The sequence below is a fragment of the Caretta caretta genome, chromosome 7 (genome assembly GCF_965140235.1).
Source record: "Caretta caretta isolate rCarCar2 chromosome 7, rCarCar1.hap1, whole genome shotgun sequence".
Lineage (NCBI taxonomy): Eukaryota > Metazoa > Chordata > Testudines > Cheloniidae > Caretta > Caretta caretta.
Window position 1 is genome coordinate 69,240,005 of NC_134212.1, and position 17,569 is coordinate 69,257,573.

General features: G+C 41.3%; 1 protein-coding gene across 1 annotated transcript in view; it reads right to left on the reverse strand.

The window, feature by feature from the left end:
* Positions 1 to 348: 348 nt before the first annotated feature.
* MAT1A (methionine adenosyltransferase 1A) overlaps positions 349 to 17,569 on the reverse strand; it is a 28,422-nt gene continuing 11,201 nt past the window's right edge. Inside the window, exons 4-9 of the mRNA XM_048857592.2 lie at positions 15,255 to 15,367; positions 11,876 to 12,019; positions 10,634 to 10,852; positions 7,167 to 7,349; positions 6,487 to 6,620; positions 349 to 5,789 (exon numbers count right to left, since the gene is read on the reverse strand). Coding sequence (XP_048713549.1) covers positions 5,684 to 5,789; positions 6,487 to 6,620; positions 7,167 to 7,349; positions 10,634 to 10,852; positions 11,876 to 12,019; positions 15,255 to 15,367 — 899 coding nt within the window. The 3' untranslated portion in view covers positions 349 to 5,683. The remainder of the gene's footprint in view (positions 5,790 to 6,486; positions 6,621 to 7,166; positions 7,350 to 10,633; positions 10,853 to 11,875; positions 12,020 to 15,254; positions 15,368 to 17,569) is intronic.

Genomic DNA, 17,569 nt, shown 5'->3' on the forward strand with positions numbered 1-17,569 from the left:
AAACATTTCACATTTCTCAGATTTTTTTTCACTGAAACACTTTGTCAAAATCAATATAAATTTGAAAAATAGTTTTGGTGTCACCAGCTCTGCATTTTTCACTGAATTTTTTTTGGCAAAAAAAACACAATGTGCCTGTTCTAATGAGAAGTCTAAGTTTCATTGAAAAATCAATGGGACTTGGGTGCCTAAGTCACAGGTTCTTTTGAAAATTTTACCCCATGTTTGTAGCAGTTGTTTTCCTACAATTAATATTAACAGGAAATAGGATAAAGTTTATGACATGGGTTTTATTGATTCAAAACTACTGTACATTGAAACATGACGAAATAGAAATTAAACTCAGAGGCCCTTTGTTGTCTATTTATTTTTCATACACAGAACTAATAGGAAATGGATAAGGAAAGATGTCGGCAGTACACAAAGATCTCAACAAATAAGACCGCTTGGAAGAGAAAGCAGAAAAATACTTTAATCACAAATATGCTTGGAGGTGGATTTTCACGTAAACATCATAGGTGTAAAAAATGTCACACAGACAGGCACCTCTCTGACCCGCTACCCAATGCGGCTTTGAAGCATTCCTACTACCCTCATTACCGCTCTGCAGTTGCCAATCACACAGGCTTTATCCCAAACTCATCATTACTGGTTTTGCAAGGTATATAGGCTCCACGGGCCAGATTCTCAGCTGGTGTAGATCAATGTACTTTCATATTAGACTGATCCAGAATCTTTCTGGACAACCAGGATGTAGGCAGTAAATAGCTAATTGAAATCAGTAGTGCTTTGGTGATTTACACAAACTGAGGATCTGACCCTACATATTTTTAAACTTTAAGAACTTCTCCTTCTATATTTAGAAATTAATCCCTTGGTAATGATGCTCTACCCAGAAACCAGAGGTGGTATTTTATGCCAACAAAGGATATGCATTTCTAGTCATGCGAAATTGGGGCTCTCGGATGAGAAGAACCTTAGCTGGTCTGTTTTATTCCATGATATAACGTTCATTAGTATATGCAGAGTTTTAATTCTTTCCAGCAAATGAAGCCAGGAGAACTACTGACAGCCACTTGGTCACTGCAAGTAGCGCTGTCAGACTTTGGAAAGGGTTGGGGGAGTTGGGTCAAAGTGCTTGTGGGAATTGTAGGCAGGCTTAGCAACTGGCAGTTAGGCATATGGAAGGGTATGGCAGCTGAGAAAGCCAGCTCGGGTTGGGATCTTGTGACAGGGATACATTATGGACAGTACTGCTTATCTGCAGTACCGGTTACAAGTAAACTCAACTGCAATGTTAATACTAGTATTTCTACAGCACCTTTTTACCCACAGATCTCAAACCTCTTCCCAGTCACAAATTCACACAGTCACCTTATAACATTCCTGTGAGGTAGGAACATATTATTCCATTGCACAGACAGGGAAACTGACACAACTTTGACTTGTCAAGGATCACACAAGCAGGGCCAGGAATAGAACCCAGGATTCCTGATGCATACATTCCCCACTCTACCTACTAAACCAGTCGAGAGGAAAGTTTCCAAGATGGACAAAGGGAGGGCAGATGAAAGATTCACCCTTCTCATGGTTAGTCGTTATTCCCATTCCACATTTAAATAACAGTATAAAGAAGCATGGGCATACAAAGTAGCCACTATTATGAAGTTTAAGTTCCACATACAGACAGGAAACCCAAAACTCAATCACAGTCTCCAGTTGTGCTGGAAACAATTTTCTCCTGTCTGTACTAGCAGTTTAAACTGGTTTTCTCACTATTTCTGGTGGGACGCCCTGCTGACAAGTGACCTTAGCAACAGGTCAGTTTCCCACAGACAGACTGGACTTCAGTGTGTTCTTGAATCACACATTTAAAAGCAGTAGTGATAGGATATGCAAAAGAACAAAAGCAAATTAGTAAATGCAATTTAAAATATAAAGACTCATTTGCTAACATGCTTATAAATTTTTTCACGCAAACCCTGCTAGGTAAAATATATAATTGGCTCAGTGTTTTTATGTACCCAACATAAAATCCTTAGCCATTTTTATTTCTTCATGTAATGGGCTTCCCTTGCCCAGAACTGTTGCTACCATTTCCTATGAAGCAGCTTGAGTTGATCCTGATGGGATCATGGCACTTTTATAAGAGTATCAGCAATTTTTTTATGTATATTGAGTTCTTTCTAGGATTGGGTTGGGTGTTCTTTGTTGATGGTGGCTTACTCCCTCTCCCAATAATGATATAAATCATTAAGGTCCTAAGCCAATGCTCAATGAAGGCAATGGAAAGATCACGACTGCAGGCGAGGCTGCCTGTGGACTCCTGGTGGAGTTCCTGGCTGAAGAACAGGTGTAGAACTGCAATTTATTTTTGCATACTAATCCTGGGGCAAATAGAACAGGTCACGTGCTTGTTATTAGTAACCTCTATCTATTAGTAACTGTCTATCCTTGGGTGCAATGTAGGCCAATAAAGGTTCATTAGGTAGTCTTTGAAAAACTATAGCACTTTTTTTTTGTAATGACTTAGCAGCAAAGCATGGCTTTTATTATCCAACTAAAGTTACTTTGCAACAATTGGCCAGTATGGAAATCAATGAGAGCAGGAACAGATCTGGTAATGCAGTGGATCGCCTTGTATTGCACTGCTAGGATAATCTGACCTTACAATGGAAAAATCACCCAGGGAAGATCAATCAGGGTAAAGATGATCCCCCTACAGCAGAACCTATGTAGGGGCTCTTATACCACTGACCCTCGGTGCTCCTAGCATAGCAGGGAAGAGAGGTAGTGGCTGGAGGAAAAGGGACATGGCCAGGGTGCTCCCGTGCTACTGTAACGCCGACAGACCCTCGTCGTCGGCAGGTGGGATCAAACCTTGGGCCTTTGGAGCTTAGTGCACGAGCCTCTACCGCATGAGCTAAAAGCCATATGGCTTTTAGCTAAGGCTGTAGAGTAGACTCATTAATCCCTCTCTCTCTAAGTGGTCCCAGTGCCACTAGATGGGACAGAACACCACACCCAGAAGGTGTGTGGGTTACACTATCACCAATCCATAGCCCATTTTTGGACCTTCAGGGCCAGTTGCAGATAGCATAAGTTAAAGCAGGCTTTCGGCTGTTCCAACACAGCACAGGGAGTGGACTTTACAGAGTTGCAACATACCTAGCCCTGACCCCTGACACTCAGTCTGAGTCCTTTTTATCCTGGGCATCATAACTAGCCATAGGGCAGCTGAAGCTCAAAAAATGCCATCAAATTCACCTGTGTGAGCTCATGGTCTTCAAATGATGCCTTCAGGTACACCTGCATAGCCCCATTAGTCCTGAAAGGGTTTTCACAGGTGGCAGTGAGAGTGTAATATGAAGGCAATGGAGTAGCATAGGTGTATTCCAAGGTGTCATGGCCTCTATTACTAGTAATGGGATGGAAAGAAACCAGCTCGCCTTTCTGAGCCTGGGCAGAATTTTTTGGGCTAGCAGTTACAAATAACAATTTAATTTACAAACTCTGCAAATCTGATCTGGAAATCAGTGAATCAGACTGACTACAGAACCCCACTGTGTCTTTTTTGGCCAAATGACTCTTTTACGTGCAGCTGCACTTTGATGTTTTCCTACCAAAGGGCAAGCATTTGTGTGGCTAGAGGACACGGATTAATGTTCTGATTTCTTTTTTCTGGAGACATGGGTTCCAAGCCACACGCACAGAAACAAATAGTCTTGAGGTTGTTTTTTTCATTCTAGCTGGTACACATTGCACAGTCTAGCACAGATGCTGAAGAGGGGAGGCTTGTTCCTTGAATAGGAAGGAGGCATGTTGAATTTGAGATGCACTGAAAGGGGAGAAGTTTGCACAATACCTGGCTAAATCATGCCTACTGTTAGCCAGTGCTATTAGTTCTTTATTTTAATGATCACCAAACTTAAACACACAGCAATGAGTCAGGTATTAGATTATTCCAACTGCTTCCATTTTCAGAACAAGTCAGGAGACAGTGTGCAAAGAAACTGCATTCCCCTGAAGCAAAATTTCTCCAGTGCAGAAATCCCGTACAAGGGCCACCTAACCCCTTAACCCTTATGTGAATTTTGAGTGGCATTTTGGGTCAACCCCTGCAGCAGCATTAATTTCACTCTTGGTGCCTACTACATCAACATGAAATGTTGACAGTGGACCAGAGCCTGGTTTCATTGAAGTCAGTGAGAAAACCCACCCATGACTCCAATATAACCAAGACTGGCCCAAGTCCTTTGCAGAAATGGACTAATCCCATTTCCTTTCACTCACGCTTTAAGACAACACAGTGTGTGCGTCCACAAATGACACACTCTCCCTCAACCAGCTATTGCCTGGATCACAGAGATCCCACGTCTACATTTTGTAAGCAGAGCTGCTAAAATAAAAAAGCAGTTGGTGACTTTTAACTTTGGCAGTAACATGTACACAACTCAAGCTATTCTGGAACATTGCCTAGAGCCAAGTGTTTTTTACAGATGTTAGACTTATAAACCTAGGGTGGGTAGTACTACCATCTAGAGGATGTCTCAATCATAGTCTTTCAGTTAAAGATGTTGTCAAATTTGGTAGATCCAAATTTTAACATATAAGGACCTTTTATTTTTATTTCCAATGTGTTCTGGTTGTTTTATGTGCATATTTTGTCCCCATATAGCATTCAATGTCAAAAGTCAAAGCCTTGAGCCTACCACTAGTGAGCAATGCTCCAACAGCAAACCAGTGTATGCATAAAAGTAACGGACAGCACATTTCAATAAAGAAACAGATTTCAGTGTCATTCTCCCAAAGGGCTGTTGTTATAAACACCAGTGGGAGAAAAATAACTCCATAAATTGTGGGTGATACCTTGACACCATGCCTTTAAAAATCTATTAAAATAGGGTACTAACAGCACGCTGCTCTACAGTGTTTAAAAGCACTGTCGCTACTAGGCAGTGTTCATATTAGCACAATCCACGAGAAGTCAATGGAGCTCTAATGTGCCATACATTGGGATGAGCCACTGACTCCAAAATTTGATGTGCTAAGATGTAAACACATAGAAAAGAAGCCCCTATAAGTACATAGTAGCTAAAAGCTTTTTGCTGCAAGGTCAGTATAGAAGAAAAAGTTTGAGTCACCAATGAAGGAGGTCTAAGCACCAACAACATCCTTTAAAGGAGCAGCTATGTCGCAGTTACATGATAACGAATCCCTTCCAAGCAAAATGTCCCATAGTTGTATGCAATACCAGCTCCTATAAGAAAACTGTCCCCCCCTCCCCCCCCCCATATTTCCTAGTGTCCAGTCAGGGTGAGGAGACCTACTGCTCCTTAGCTAGACTCATGAGGAATACCTTTTCTTTTGAATGTAAAATCACACTGTAACAGAGTTGAGGCCCAAACGCTGGTTTGTATGTCCTAGTCAGATTTTGCCTCTGTCAGTGGAACCAACATAGCAGCAGTAAAATAAACTGTATTGTGTCTTCTTGTGACAATAAAAACAGACTCTGCCTTTGGTGTCTTTGACAATGAAATAGGATAAGGCATTGAGAGTAAGTATTAATTCCCATGAGAATATCCTGTCCATTTAAAATCTGAAATTCCTTGAGCTGATTTCTGCCAACATCTTATTGACTAGTAGAATCCTCTTCACTTCTGCTTTGGGGATGGACCCATTATTATTGAAACACAAGTTTCTTAGGCACCTCCCATGAAAATTCATTTCTTCCAAAGTGACCGTAACAGGCAGTCTTCTGATAAATTGGCTTCTTTAAATCCAAATCCCTTAGTGTTCAAGAAAAAGAAAAGAAAATAGTGTTACACTTTAGACTAAACTATAAATCATTGAAGTTCTGCTGACTGAGGCTAGTTCCTCCTTTCAGTCCAGCAAGTGGGCTGAATTTTGGAAGTGCAAATGTACCAATGAACTTGTTTTATGGAATAATGACCATGAACGTGGCTATAAGGGTTAGTCTGTAGCCTTTTTGGGCCAGACTCAAAACCCATTGAAGTTTATGGAAATTTTGACCCAATTTTCAATGACATATTTGTGAAAAATAGTCTCCATTTCTCAAACAGCTCTAGTAAAAATGAGATAACATTACTAGGAGCCAAAACTATTTCCATGACACATACTACAGAACACACACATGTAGCTGTAGTAACCCCTATGCATGGCCAAATTCTGAGAGGGGCTGAGTAGCTGCTGAGAACACAAAACTCCAGCTGAAACCACTGGGAGTTACATCTGGCTTCTTATAAGATCTGGAATATTGTTAGGTCCAGAAATAGTTACAGTTTGTGTACACAGGTGAAACATCTTTTTTGTACTATAGGGACCAATACTATGCTAGAACAAGAGGTTGGGCAGGCTGATTTAATAGCTCTTTTCCTTCTGTAACCTCAATATTTCTTTGAGATGAGTTCCAGGAGGTGTTCACTCTGATTGTTCCATATACGTGTGCTCCTGCAACATGCTTACTTGACAATGACTCCGGGTCGAAGGTCAAAGTTCTTGTGCACAATATCCAGTAGCTCTTTCTCTGTTCTCTGAGAGGTTCCATAAGTGAACAGTGAAATAGAGAGGGGTTGAGCAACTCCAATGGCATAAGAAACCTTTGGCAGACAAAAGCAATAGTTAGAAAACAAGGATGGAGCCTCATATGGCCAGCAGGACATGTGACAGAACAATGTAGTATCAGAACACCCTCCTCCAGCACAGCAAGAAGAACCCCTAATGGGGATAGTCGATACAAGAAGACTGATGGACCCAGTAAATATCCAGAATAACCTCCTGTAAAATGTAAAATGTAAACTATCCAAAAAGTCCCAGGCCTGAGGAAGCTACTATGCTGAAAGCCCCAGTGACTATGATCTTGAACTAAGCAGAACAAGATCTTTCTCCTGATCTTCCTTTTAAACTCAGTCCAGCTCCAAGCTAAGCTTCCAGAATTCCATAAACTTCTGATTTCTCCCCACCTGCCCCATCGCAGACTAACCAAGGCCAGGATAGCTTGAGAAGTGCTGGCCACCTCATCAGCTCTGTCCCTCACAATCCCATATTTCTCAGGAGGATTTTTCAGGGAAAAGGTAAAAATGAAAAGTGTATTTTAAAAAAAAAAAAAAAAGGCAAAAATCAACAAGATTCAAAATGGAACATACTTGAACCAGAACACGATGACACAGCCCAGCTTTCACCAAAGACTTGGCCACCCAGCGGGCTGCATATGCTGCCGACCGGTCCACCTTTGTATAATCTTTGCCTGAAAAGGCACCACCTCCGTGGGCTCCCCATCCTCCATAAGTGTCCACAATGATCTTTCGACCAGTAACGCCAGCATCACCCTGTGATATTCAAACAAGCGTTACCTCTCATGCTTTTATTAGCTAATAGCTTTTTTGTGAAAAAATAATTCCACTATTTCACTATCATGTTATTATACTGGCTCCAAGGAATGAACGCTTAAAATGTCTGATGAATACAGTAATTTCCTCACAGACAAAGAGACTTCTAGAAAGCAAGATAGTGAGCTGTGCATTCTTGAGGTGCAACTGTAACAATGAATCTACCGGTATCACATTGAATTACCATGACAGTGGGTGGCTATGTATGTTCTTTTAGGGCCAGATTCCAAGCCCACTAGAATTAATGGAAAACTCCCACTGATTTCACTGAGCTTTGGATCAAGACATTAAGGAGGAGCATTTAGCGGTCAGGCAAAGAGGTTGCAAGATGGCTATTTCTGCCAGCACTATTTCCTAATGCCTTTTTCAAAGGCAAATATTATAAGCTTTCTTAGCTGCCACCAGATCCCAAATATCTGCTTAAAAAATGACTTTTATACTGGAATTATACTGAAAAAAAAATGCATCTACTTGCAAGATAAAAAGTTCCATTGACGTCAATAGGAGTTTCTCCATTGACTTAATGGAAGCAGGATCAGGCTCTGTTACTTTGGATAAGATCTAAAGCTGGGTGAATAATTCAATAAATACTGTATTTGATTTCCTCACACATGTTCACAATTTAAAATGAACCAACTCACTTTCAGGTGGTTTTATTTTTACTCTAGGGATATGTTGGTATTGTTATTAATAATGATTTGTATCATGGCTGCACCCACAGATCTTAGTCAGGACTGAGATCACATTATCCTGGGTGCTGTGCAGATATCCAGAAAACACAGTCCTTGCCCCAAGGAGTTCACAGTCTAATTTAAGACGAGATGCAACAAATGAGAGTAACAGAGATAACTGGTGAAGGAGGAAGAGGCTAACAGTGACAGGAATATGAGGTTATCTAAACTAGTTATACACATGACTTGAGGGTTCTTAGTCATTTTAAATGTATGATTATTATGTATATTAATGAGAAAATAAAACAGACATTAGTAATCCCCACTGGCCATCTACACAGCTACCTTGATCACCACTGCTAACAGTGAGCAGTTGATATTCCTATTCGAACTGTGTTGGTCATTTACAACTCATCAAGTCCCATGGTATTCTTACTGCTCCCAGATTTGCTGAGTGCTTAAGTATTTCCTGAGTGAGGAAATTTAAAATGTAGCATGGGCAAATTTAAAGTGTAGTTTGTATTTTTGTGTGTGAACCTTGAAATTCTCTTTATAGAGAATTCAAGCCAGTAAAACTCAATCACTGGAATATTTGCAGATAGGAAATATAAAAGGAGAGCCGAAGCTTTACTTAGAAAGATTGAGCAAATATTCACAGAAACTCTTTGGGTGTTTGCCCAGTTCTACTAAGAAATTTCTGAATGACAGAAAATGGAATTACAGCTATCTGAGCTTGAATATAAGCTCTCTCCCCCTGAGAATCTTCTGTTAGATCCTGTAGTACATTCAGAATTTAGGCTTGGGGTAGCACATTCAGTTGCAGTGGGAATGATTGGGATGTCATGAACTTAGCATTATTATGACTTAACTGAAGGATCAAATAAGAGACTATGAGATGTGTAAGTGAGAGACAATGTATTCAAGCACAGATCTCTTTTAAGGTGATAAAAAGAGCTCACATATATTTGTAAACGTTACACAGTGTGGAGTCATGCTTTAAAAGGGGGTTGTGATGTAATCAAGGGTGCTGCTGCTGTTGGGAAAATGGTGTTTAGAAGTTTCATTATAACTTGGCATTCATCAAAGCTCTTAAATTGCCAAGGCCAACATACAAGTCATCATTAGCCTTGAAGATGTGAGGCAGAGTCCAAATGAGGTAAGCAACACAGACACTCCAGAGTCAGCGTTTACAGCTTTAGATTCCCTATAAGCCTGCTGTCCATAGCTAACCATTTCTAGTTTTGTTGCCATTTCCCTTTTTGGGGTGTTCTGTCTATGAAAGGGTAGACAGAACGGAGTAAGACATGGAAGTAGTAGATTTATAGCTGCGTTGGTCCCAGGAGACCATGAAGAAGAAGAGAGAAGAGCTCTGTGTAGCTCAAAAGCTTGTCTCTGTCCCCAACAGAAGAGGGTCCAATAAAATATATTATCTCACGCACCTTGTCTCTCTAACAGAAGAAAGTAGGCATTTATGTTGGTTGCCACAATGAGCTGCATATCGTTATTTATAGGGCCAATATTTGTCAATGCTGATGGTGCTTGTTAGACCGTTAATACTGCACAGCTTGTTTTATTAGTCATATTATGAACTGACCACTTCTAGTCTACATTTCTCATATGGGTTATAGTACAATGATGAACTAACTTTGGCAACATGCTTTATACCCCAGTGTACTGGTGCTTAGATATTATGCTAACAGCCACCCTAGAAATACCTGAGATAGGTTTGAATAAAGTGAATGAATTTCAACAATGAAGGATAAGTAGGTCTGTTTGGGATAGACAGAAAATTGGCCCTACAGTCAGGAATGTCCCTGCTAAGAGGATGTGGTGCTGGCCTAGTTATGCAAGGAAGCATTATAGGGGGAAGCGGAACAAACAATGGCCTAGGAAGATGTTTTTCACAAAATCTGGACTAAAGGCCTGGTCCTGCAATAGTGAAGTCAATGGGAATTTTGCCATTGACTTCGATGAATGCCACATCAAGCTCTAAATCCTGGCTCCTAAGCCTTAACACGGCAAATCTCTCCCTCCCGTTCTCCTCTTGGACAAACCTGGCTAGGGTCTGATTTTCAGAGGTGCTAAGCACCCGCAGCTCTCATTGATTTTAACTAGAGTTGTGTGTGCCGAGCACCTCTGAAAAGCAACAGTTGCTAAATGTTTGGCTATGTTTGGCTATCCCTTTTACTTCACTGAGTGTTTTGCCTGAGAAAGGACTGAGGGCCTGATCTTGTGAGGATGCCCAGCACCTTGCCGGGCTGGACACTGAATACACAAAGCAGGTCTTGGCCCAACTTGCTTATATATATATGACATAACCATGCCCTCAGAGGTTTCTTTGGAATCCAGTGCATTAAGGCCTTGGTCTCGCTCCCATGTAAATTAGTGGTGAAACTCCCATTGGCTCCAATGGTGCAGGACTGGTCTCTTAACATGTGTTTAGTCTGTGCCCTTCTGTTAGAAATACAGGCTGAGGACACAAATTAATCTGTAGAACAATATGATGGGAAAAGGAAAATTGGCAGAAAGATCAAAAGAATACTAAACACACACCTGTGGCCCCCCAATGACAAAACGCCCACTGGGCTGAAGGTGGTAAATTGTTTTCTCGTCCAGGTATTTGGCAGGAACGACAGGTTTAATCACACAGTCTCTCAGGGTTTTGCGCATGTATTCCAGCGAGATGGTTTCATCATGCTGCACAGATATCACAATGGTGTGAACACGGACCGGGATGACGGCTCCATTTTTCTGAGTATACTGAACAGTGACCTGAATATGAACAAGGGGGGTAAAAGAAACATCTGTATGATACATTACCATATTGTATATATACCACACCAGGCAGTACAACAGCCGACGTACAGGAAGGTGCCTGTGGCAACAAAGTATAAAGAGACAACTGTTTAGTGGGTATGAGGAATGAAGTGTATGGTTTTCATGTTTGCTAAATATATTGGTGAGCAAAGATGACCCAAATTCAGAAGGCTCATATACAAAGCAAATATTTTACCTCTATGCACCATAGCTCAGGGGTTTTAGCATTGGCCTGCTAAACCCAGGGTTGTGAGTTCAATCCTTAAGGGGGCCATTTAGGGAACTGGGGTAAAAATTGGGGCTTGGTCCTGCTTTGAGCAGGGGGTTGGACTAGATGACCTCCTGAGGTCCCTTCCAACCCTGATATTCTATGATTCAAACTCTCCAGTGACACTCTTAGCAATACATACTTAGACTGGGATTTTCAAAGGAGCCTAAAACAATTAAATCCGTCAAATCCCTAAACTCTCAAATCCCACTGAAATTTAAATCCTTCAGTGAAAACCACACTTAATTTGTAGGCACTGATGAACCAGATTTGCCCTTCAGATTTCCTGACATGTTTTCAGACAGCAGGGAACACCCCGCTCCTGGTACTCAAGGGTTAAATGTTTCTTCAGTGCTATGCAGTGTCATGTGTCAGACATCCAGGTGCATGCTAACAGTTTTTGCAACCCTCAGGAGATTGTATCCTGAGCAGAGGAACTGCTTTATATACAATCAGTAGGAAGCTGAAAACAGACTGTATGTTATAATGTGGACATTCTGGATTATCCACTTAAAACGACATTCTGAACTGAACAAATAGCAGCAATTAAATATTGGAAAAAGAAATCCAAGATTTTTTGGGTAAAACAGTGGCTTTACTGAACCAGACAGATAGTTATTAATACCCTGCAAGTGATCAGGACTTCAAAGGATTCTTTCCATGACTCCTGTATTGAGCAGAGGGACATGCTGAGTGAAAGCAATATTTACCTGTGTCTTAGAGTCAGGTCTAAGCCAAGGGAGATCACCACTGTGTCTCAGCTCTGCTAACTTGGTGTTCAATTTGTGAGCGAGAACAATAGTGAGAGGCATACATTCTTCTGTCTCATCTGTTGCATAGCCAAACATCAACCCCTGTAATGGGAGAGGAGGGATAGATTTTAAATCACTGGGGCAAGCAGGGCTTTCAATCCTGTTAAATTATTAATATGAGCATTACAGAAGTGCCTAGAGACCACAGAATCTCATCTGAGGCAAACAGGGGCCTTACAATTACTTTTTATTGTTTTTATTACTGGTGTTACAGTAGCATCGGATGGTCTACACTGCCAAGTTTTTTTGCCAAAAGGTAGCTTTTGGCGATGAAACAGCAGAGGTGTACACACTGCAAAGCCACTTTTTGCAACGAAACTCCTCAGTTGCAGTGCTGTAATAAAACCACCTTGACGAGAGTGATAAGGCTTTTTGCACAAATGTTTTATCACCAAAGAGCCAGTGTAAACACCTTGCTTGCTTTTATCACTATAATTGGCCTCCAGAGATGTCCCACAATGCCCGCAGTGACTGCTCTGCTTACGCATGCATGTGCCCCTCTCCTTTCAAAGCTCCATTCTGACAGCCTGCGTGCTGTGCTGCTCTGGGAAACAGAGCAAATCTTTGGCTGGAATGCTCCTGCTGTCTCCCACACTAAGAACACAGAGGCAGGCAGGCAGAGAGGTGTGTGTGTGTGTGTGTGTGAGAGAGAGAGAGAGAGAGAGAGAGAGAGAGAGAGAGAGAGAGATTCTGTGCAGTGCAGAGCCAGGGAGGGAGGTGGGGGCTGATGTCAGGGTTTCCCCCTCCCCCTGCCTCAGGACAGGTTGCTTTCAGCTGCCTGGATGAATTTAGGAGACAGCCTGCTGACACACTCACTCTGCCCCCAACACACACTGTCTGTCTCTTCCCCTCCCCCCATACACACATGCTCCCTGTCACACACTCTCCCCCCCGCCCCTCTCCGCCCACTTCAGCTGGAAAGCAGCTAGCAATCTAGTAGAATGCCCATAGAATGATGGGATTGAGAAACCTGCATCATGTGACCCTGTACCTGCCCCATGAGGCATTGCAAACCCTTCCCAAACCACCCTGTGGCCAGTTGCATAGTGGGATAGTTACCCACAGTGTAATGCTCTCTTTGCCTTTGCAAGAGCTGCTAGTGTGGATGCGTTCCAGCAACACAAGGAGTAGTATGGACAGGCAACACTGGTTTAATTAAAGCCCTTTAATAAAAGTGGTATAACTTTTGGCAAAAAAAAACTTGGCAGTGTAGACACAGCCTTAGAGGCCTCAATTGAGATCAGGCCCCCTACTGTGCGAGGTACTCCCTAAACACATAATCAGAGACAGTCCCTGCCCAGTAGTTTTTAGTTTTTGTTAAAACATTTTCAATTTTTGGCTGAAAAGTTTGTGACAGGACCTCAAACTTTTCTGTGGTAATCAGACATTTTTCGTGGAAATTTGTGTTTTATTAAATAACAGTTTGGATGGACAATTTTCAACCCACCCTATTGGCAAGGACTATACCCAGATAATACAAGTGATTTGTCTAAATGCAAAAATGGAAATAAAATATCTGGGCATATTTTGGACCCAAGCCTTGCTTCTTTCTTAGGCAGAACTCCACAATGAGTAAGGTGGCCTGGACAGCGTTAGAAATACGGCTTGGGGCTAGGGCTGATGCTTCTCCAGTTTTTCCCAAGATCACCCCTTTTTTGAGGTAGCTGTCCTCAGAAATCTATAGCCATGCTCGGTATACACTGCCAGCTGCCGGATTCATGGGCTCAGGATCATCCCAGATGTCCCCGTTTTTTGTATCTCAGAGGTGACAACCCTATCTGAGACTTTCATTAATGAATGTTGTCACAGTATGCCTGAACCGGCCAATGCTGGGAGTTAGCAGGGGTATTTCCTTGGTGTTACTGCTTCCTGTCAGGCAGTCCAGTGGAATGGCAGCTCATAAATGGAATTATTTAAACACTGAAGAGAGGAAGCATGGCCAAGTGCTTAGGACTTGGGAGACCTGAGTTCAGTTCCCTGCTGTGACCTGGTAATAGTCATTTTGTCTCTCAGTGCCTCAGTTCTGCACGTGTTACATGGGGCCAATAGCACTACCCTACCTCACAAGAGTGCTGCAAGGATAAATACATTAAAATTTGTGAAGTGTTCAGCTCCTGCAGTAATCAGAGCCATGTAACTACTTAAGACAGATGCATTTCTATTTGGTCCCTCTGCTGATAGAAATGCATGTTAATTTAGTTCTCATGAGGATTTGGGGGTAATATGACTTTGGTTCCAAGACTCTATCATGGTTCTATTACAATTCTCAACAACATTACCATAAACTAGATATTACCGCTAATGAGAACTACTGTAAATGTTAAACACACATTCATATTGGCTTCAATTGGAGTTGCAGGATTTTCATGCTCTTGGGGAGAACTGTAATCATCTCCATTTGCTATTCAGCTCACAGAAATATGAGTTGGACAGTCTTAATTATGTGGAATGCCAATTATACTCAAACTGATCCCTGCCTCTGGGAAATAAATGAGAGTTACAAATGTTCGGGCAGAATTGCCTTCATTTTACAAACACTGCTCTCCTGCTTACGCTTGAAACATTGACAGAGAACACCTTTTTACAACATCAAAGCTCCAGAGTTATGTAAACATGGCACGATCTTATATGATTTTATTTGTTTATTATTTATTTAGTTAATCTTACTGGGCAAGTCCTGCTGCAAAGGCAATATCTGATTAATCTAACCCTACTAAAACAGAACTATGAAGCCTACTTGAAAAAGCTAACTTTGCTAAGCTTTAGGGCCCAGATCCTTAGCTGGTGTAAATTGTCACAGCGCCATTGACTTCCATGGAGCTATGACAATTTAGCTTAGCGGAGGATCTGCTGCATGGTCTATTGTGTGGACCAAAACTGTCTTTGGTGTAACTCCACTGAAGTTAAAGAAGTTACACCAGAGATTAATTTGGCCCTGTGTGTCCCATGGGAGCTCCATCAAAGTATTCACACACATGTGCATTTTATTCTATGTTAGAACAGGATGAGACTGGGCAAATTCTCATGAACTGTGACCAAGCTGGTTTTAATTTAGAAAATAGGACAATGGGGTGGATAAACCCTCACTTTCTAACCCTGACCTTTTCAGAAGAAATGTTTTCATTTTAAGGAGATACAGTGATCCTGTCTCTCCTAGCATTGGGAGTAAACAGAGCTGGGAGTGTACTAGCGGGCTGCCCTAATGAGCTAATAGGATGATTGTAGAGTGTGTTTTACTTTACTATTGTTTTTGTAAACAGGGATGACTTTTGATTACCTGGTCACCAGCACCAACATCCTCTTCATTCCTGTACATATGAACACCTTGGGCAATATCAGGCGACTGTTGTTCCAGTGCCACCAGAACATTGCAAGTCTTGTAGTCGAAGCCTGTTTAGAAGAAGACACAGGAGTAAATTAACTTCCCTGCACAGTGAAGCATAACTACATGGAACCATATGCCAGAAATTCCAATCCTGGACAACAGTGCCTTCAAAACGCAGAATCTGTCTGCTATTTGCTTTTACATTTTTGTCAATGCAACAATTCTAATGTGTTCTTCTCCGTTCAACCTCACAGCACGGTCTCATCTCTCTTAGCTGCTTGGCACAGGCATTTCGTCTAAAGCAATGCTCAGGAAAGTCCCAAACAGCATGAAAAGTAAGAAATCACAAGAGAGAAAATGTATGATCACAGCTGCTATGGTCCTTCCCCAGCAGGGCTTACACATGCTATTTCATCATTGGAAGGGTCTAAACACCAAGGAGGGAGAGTCTAAGGAAATATCACTAGGGATAATGAATCAGATTAAGTTAAGTAAAGGACCACCTGAATATCAAGAATATTTCTTATCAGGGCCATCTGTCAGACTGGAATATTCTCCCAAGGGAAATGGCAGAAGCCCCATCACATGAGCTCTTTAAAGCTGAACTACACAAAATCCTCAGTAGAACATCTTAGGGTACAATCCTGTGTTGGCAGAAACATAAAGATGATAATACGATAGATATAGATCATCTTTAATTTCTCTGATTCTGGAACATCAACCCAAGGCTCAGTGACAGAACCATTAGTATTGCTAACATTTTCTCTCTGATCATGATATCTAATGTCCCTGGGAAATAACCCAGCAGCAGAGCACCTCCTGAAGAATAGCATGATCTGTGTACAGTTGGAGTTAATATTTTGGGAAACTCTATGACATTACTGAACAACATGAAAGGCCCACTGTATTTTCTGACAAATAGATATTTTCAGCAAATTCTCCTTTTGGTAGATCTCGCTCTTATATTCTGTTTTCCATGTATGCAAGAATCTCCCGTGAGGGTCAACGGGAGATCCACACATGTAAGAAAAGCAGATTTGAGACTTGCCATCCAGATCTGAAAGCAGAGCTTTGCCTTCAAAGGACAAGTGAAAAGGTTTATACAAAATTGTCAAGGACTTGCAGAATATTATGGCAGAAATTCTCATTTTCTTCCCCAGTTATGTAGAGGATAATCAGCTTTACCCTATGCTCACGTCTCCCAAAATTCTAGCTACTGACAGCTGCTTACCAAATCTAGAATCAAACACCTATACATCAAATATACACATACACACAAGCGTCCACTTGAAGAACACTCCATGCCCTCTTTCCTTTAAGTAGGCTGTGATGGGAAAGAATTCCATAAGGGAAAAAGTTGTATGCAATTCTGCCCCTTTTAGCTTTTTCTCCTATAGTTTCTGTAGGGCAGGGTTTTCGACTGGGTTCACTAAGGGACCCACACTGCTTTGGTGGTAAGGGTAAAAGAGGAGATTTCTACACTACTGGATCTGGCAGTATTTTCTGAGAGCAATGTTATTATGTTACATAATATTCTGCCTTTGCAGCCAACTAGCAAATGTGCTTTTACAGCATTCTCCCACCATTCTCTCTTCAGAAGTCTTGTACCAACAAGATTATATCAACCAGGAAATACCGCTAACAAAGTTTTTTTAAAGAAAAAAACATACTTAATCTTCATGATAACTGTAAAACATTTGCAATATGTAAATAATACAATACGTTTATAGATATTGCAAACTGGATGTTGAAATGTATCTCGGATATAAAACACTGTTTTTTGCATCAGTACTACACTCCACAGTGCTATGAAATTTACTTTGATTGTAAGCTCCTCAGGGTAGGGACTGTCTTTTTGTTCTGTGTTTGTACAGCTACTAGCAGAATGGGGGCCTGGGCTATGATTGCAGTCCCTATGTTATACTGTAATAGATAATCATAATTAATTATTAATAATAATACAGATTCACTAAGCCTTCTCTTTCCACTCCATCTGACTAATTTACATTAGTCTGATTGGTCATTTGAATAACATGCAAGTTGCAAGGAGTTAAACTGAGAGTAAATTCTATAGCACAAGTTAGCAGCTACTCTGCCAACATGCTCCAGTTCAAAAAATATCCTAGCTGCCTTTTCCTGATGAGCACTTTAACCATACAGTGAAAAGTTTCTCCTTGGTATGTGATGGAGTCTGAATGTTTTTCTTATGACAGTGTTTGAGCAGCTCCTAGCCAAGACATATGATTTGATTAGGCCTGCAGAAGCAC